The sequence below is a fragment of the Leuciscus leuciscus genome (genome assembly GCF_965113295.1).
Source record: "Leuciscus leuciscus genome assembly, contig: HAP1_SCAFFOLD_386, whole genome shotgun sequence".
Lineage (NCBI taxonomy): Eukaryota > Metazoa > Chordata > Actinopteri > Cypriniformes > Leuciscidae > Leuciscus > Leuciscus leuciscus.
In genome coordinates this window covers 2,663-6,996 of record NW_028118353.1, presented here as the reverse complement: position 1 = coordinate 6,996, position 4,334 = coordinate 2,663, and the positions used below count along the sequence as shown (strand labels likewise).

At 37.8% G+C, this 4,334-nt stretch overlaps 1 protein-coding gene across 1 annotated transcript; it reads right to left on the bottom strand.

Moving 5' to 3' along the window:
* Positions 1–994: 994 nt before the first annotated feature.
* On the bottom strand, positions 995–4,015 carry LOC309491615 (uncharacterized protein). Its single transcript, XM_082190679.1, has 5 exons — positions 3,543–4,015; positions 3,113–3,185; positions 2,198–2,910; positions 1,513–2,014; positions 995–1,391 (listed from the first exon to the last, which is right to left on the bottom strand). Exons 1-5 carry the CDS (start codon positions 3,927–3,929, stop codon positions 1,339–1,341), a joined length of 1,728 nt encoding a protein of 575 aa, XP_082046805.1. The 5' UTR covers positions 3,930–4,015; the 3' UTR covers positions 995–1,338.
* Positions 4,016–4,334: the final 319 nt, after the last annotated feature.

Sequence of the window (4,334 nt, the reverse complement as noted above, 5' to 3'; positions counted from 1 at the left end):
CCACACCCGCAAACAATAATCGCATTGTCTACAATAGATGTCTCTGTGTCTTTACAAAGATCTTTCAAAGAAGTTGACAAGACGTCAGAGCCACCAAAAACCTGTCTACACTCTTTGAGAACAGGAGATCTTACTGTCTTAAGTGGAAAATCACTAATATCAAACAAAGGATATCCTTTAACCTGGATAGCAGGCTCCTTCTGTGACGCCTCTATATATTAATTGGCGCCCTGTTTCTTTGCTTTTGTCTGATCCACCTTTTTGGCACCTCAACAAGCATCCTGTCACTTGGTGACAGGATGCTTGTTGACATGGGAAATTATTTTAACTGTTTTACATTATGTTCACATGGTGCAGGTTGCCAGTGCCTACTCGGCATTTTAGATAAATTTCTTTCTTTATTCACAATACACACTGGCAGCATATTTAATTATTTCACAACATATTTATCGTCAGAATGCAATAATGCGATCTCTTTACTGAGTTTAGCTTTCCTGTACATTGGTTGAGTGATGACTCAGTATGACACTTAAAAGGATTTGCTTTGGTTGGAGAGCGGCTCTGTTTTAAATAGTGCTTCCCATTGACGCAAAACAATGACAATAGCCTGATGGTTAGCCAGAGCTATTTTAAGCTTAATGTGAAGTGGACCTATTGAAAATTTCATTGATAGTTCTTCTTGTACGCATGTTCATTTTACTGCGTTGGTGTCATACACCTGTGGCATGGAGTCATTGTATTTTTCTGTAAACACATCTGTTTAGTTTGTTTACAGCTTGTTTGGTGGCTGAAAGAATGTGATTCTGTAATTATTAGTAAGGCATATACACTTATTAGTATATTGCAATTAACTGCAACATTATGTTAATATTACATCCAAGCCATATTTACCTTTTTATAAGCAGATTAGTCTTTACTAGTGCGACATGATTTCTGTTTGAATTATTTGAGCAATTATTTAACGGACAAAAAAAGAAAAAGAAAAAGAATAACATGAATAAAACATGTTGACATGATTTATTTTTTTTCATTTACTTTTTGTATTCCACCAAGAAAACAACAACAAAAATATTACTATGAAAGACAACTATAGTGATAGACAACTTTTTTATATACAAGATATATATTTATATACGATATATACAAGCATAAATGCACAAAATACATGATCAACTTCAACCCACAAAAATAAAATGTATATTAATATTCATAATTAGTATTCACATTACAAACTTGCAGGGTCAGTACATTTAGGTTTTCTATTTTCAAACAGTTAAATCAGTCTATATATCAACACTCCGGGCTTATCTTGATTTTGCCAGGACTTTGTTCATTCCCTCAATTTGGAATTGAATAACGAAGCAGCTCCTTCAGATGGAGATTTATTTGGGCTGTAAATTGAACACAAAAGGTTATGCATTGTGAAAATAAGCCGAAAACACTATGAGTAAATAAAAGAGAATCTATTAGTTTAAAAAGTGCAGAATCATACCACTTCTGCTTGTTTTTTACCTTGGCTTATTGTTTGACCATCACTCCCACCCGCTGTTGTTCTTGCTCCTCCAAGAGTCGCTCCATATCCAGGTGCATTAGACCCGACTGAGTTAAAACCTGCACCTCCTACAACTGGTTTTCCCATCCCTACTCCAATTGATCCTGGACTGTTGAATGCTGTTGACCCTGGACCTACTCCACCCAAACTACTTGTCCCTGTCTGAGCTAGACCTGTTCTACTTATACCTGACCCACCTAATCCTGTGCTGCCCAGTCCACTTGAAAGGGTCCCTGTCCCGCCTGGAGCTAATGATCCTGTCGCACCTGTTCCTATGCTGCTCCATCTTGTATTTGATCCTGCACCGTTGAAATTGGTAAATACTGGCCCGGCGGAGCCTGTCCCTGGCCATGGCACGTTTGGTTTGTTCAGTCCTGTTGAACTCAGACCAGTTCCACCAGCATTTGGCATGTTTGGTAAAACGAAGGAATTTGGCATGAATGGGTTAGATCGCATTAGTGGCTGAAAAGGAGAGAATTTAAAGAATTAAAAAAAATTTATACAATTAAAGTTCGTTATAAATATACACACAATAATTTACAACGGCAAACATAATTGTTCATAACATTACAATAAAATACAATAATTTATTTAAAAAGAGAGTAAAACTTCGTTTATTTAAAAGTTGAAAGACCATGACCTCACCTTACAGCTGGCAAGTGAGGTATTGAGAGTCTCAATGGTGTGTGAGAGCATTTTAATTTCTTTTTCTCTCACAGAAATAAGATTATCTTTCAGGCCGTTGTCTCCTTTTAGTTTTTTGTTCTCCAGCAGAAGTTTTTCACTGACTTGGTCAGTCTTGAGCTGAAATTGCTCAAGATTCTTGCGATTCTCGCGAATCATGGCACTGCGATTCTGATTGCACCACTCAGTGTCCTCTTTCAGGCGTTTGTTCTCTGTCTCATATTTGGCATTTTCTCCATTAATTTTTGTGAACCGGTCCCCCACTATGTTCAGATATGACTGGAGCTTGTTCTCAACTTCTCTTGAAAGACTGCTACAGTTTTCCCTAATGTCTTCAAGCTGATTTTTTTGTTTATCGCACGTTAGCTGGAAAGAAATGTGTTTTGAGAAGAGGTCATCGATCCTTTTGAGGAATTCTTTGGTGATGTTGGGGATTCCTCGTAAAGAATCGACAAAATCCAGTTTGCACTTCTTTTTATACAAATTGAGTTCTTCCTCAAGGAAAGCCTTGTCTCGCCTCAGTTCAATTGTCTCTAAGTGATACCTATCCTTTTCTCTGTTGGAGTTGTCTAACTCAGTTCTCATAATGGCCATCGTCTGAGTAAAGTTCGCTTTGATCAGCTTGAGCATTTCCTCTGACTGCTGGACCATACTTTGCAAACGTCTGTTGTTGTCTGGAAAAGCAAATTTGATATATATGTTTATTGAACCCAAGATTTCTACATTTACTGACTGAAAACTCATTTTCATATTTAGTTTTATGGGGTTACAGGCAGTGTGTTAAATTAACAAAATTCTGAATTTTTGTACTGATCTACCTAAAAGTAAAAGTAAAGTAAATATTCAATGTTAAAAAAATCTGAACAACAATCTCACCATTTGGATCTGGACAGAACGTAGGAGGGCATGAGCGAGATGTAGCAATTCTTTTATCCATCTCACATCGAGACTGTAAAAACAAAGCAAAAAAATTTAATTTCTTATGTATTTTGATGCTCTAAATATCTGTCTGCTCTAAAACTCATGCAAGTATAAAAGTTCACCATTAACATTTTGCTAACGTTTTCCAGAATGTTCAAGGAAAAACATTCTTAAAACAAAGTTGACAGAAATTTCGGAAATTACTGTTTCATAGCCTATTGGAAACGTTAAGAAAACATTATTAGAACACCACACATCATGCAATTATTAAATGCACCTTTTTTTTTTTGCATCTACCTTCTCACTAGGGCATTCTCTTTTGTATGAAACCTATCTGCAACCAATCAATTTGTTGAATACATTTGAACTTTGTCCCAAATCTCACCATAACTGTTTGGATGTTCTTTATTGTCATAGATGAGGTGTTTGCCAGTCTGCGTAATTCAGACAGAGCTTTGTCATTGCTCAGCTTCGCAGTGAGAGTGACGTTCAGAACTTTGGTGAGGTTCTTTTCCTTCCCACGGAGAACGAAGTTTTCCATCGTGAGTTTGCTGACACTCTGGTCCAACTCTTGCAGTCTTTTTTCCTCCACCGTATGCTCGGGTTGTCCGTACACCAGAAAGAGCACCAGACTCGCAATGATCAAAGACTGGATGAGTGAGGAGAAGAAGAAGACAATCTTCATGTAGTAACCACAGCTCTTGCCTTTCGACTTGTGCATCTTCTTGGCAGCCAAGCCAAAGTTGGCCTGAGAATAACCACCGTTGTACATCACTGCTTAAATGTGACCTTATCAATGAAGCCCCAGGTTCATTCACTATGCAAAAAGTGTTCTCCTAAAACATCAAAGGCAAAATAAGAAGTGAAATATATTAACGCTGCCAGCTTATATTATCTCCCTCCACCTCCCATTGCATGACGCGTCCCTGGTCCACCCTATGGCATGATTCCGGAGGTTAGAACAACATCACGCACTGCTGAAGGGCTGGCCCGAACCTCAACTCTACATTGTTCTAATATGTATGTCCTGCCAAAACAGATCCTTTTGTTTGACAGCATGCTGGCACTTGAGAAAGCACATGGGTGACGGTTTGACTACGTGCTGTTTTGAACAGTCATTCAGAGATTTGGATTTAGATCCAGGTTAATGTTTACGACATTATGCGATTATTTTTAT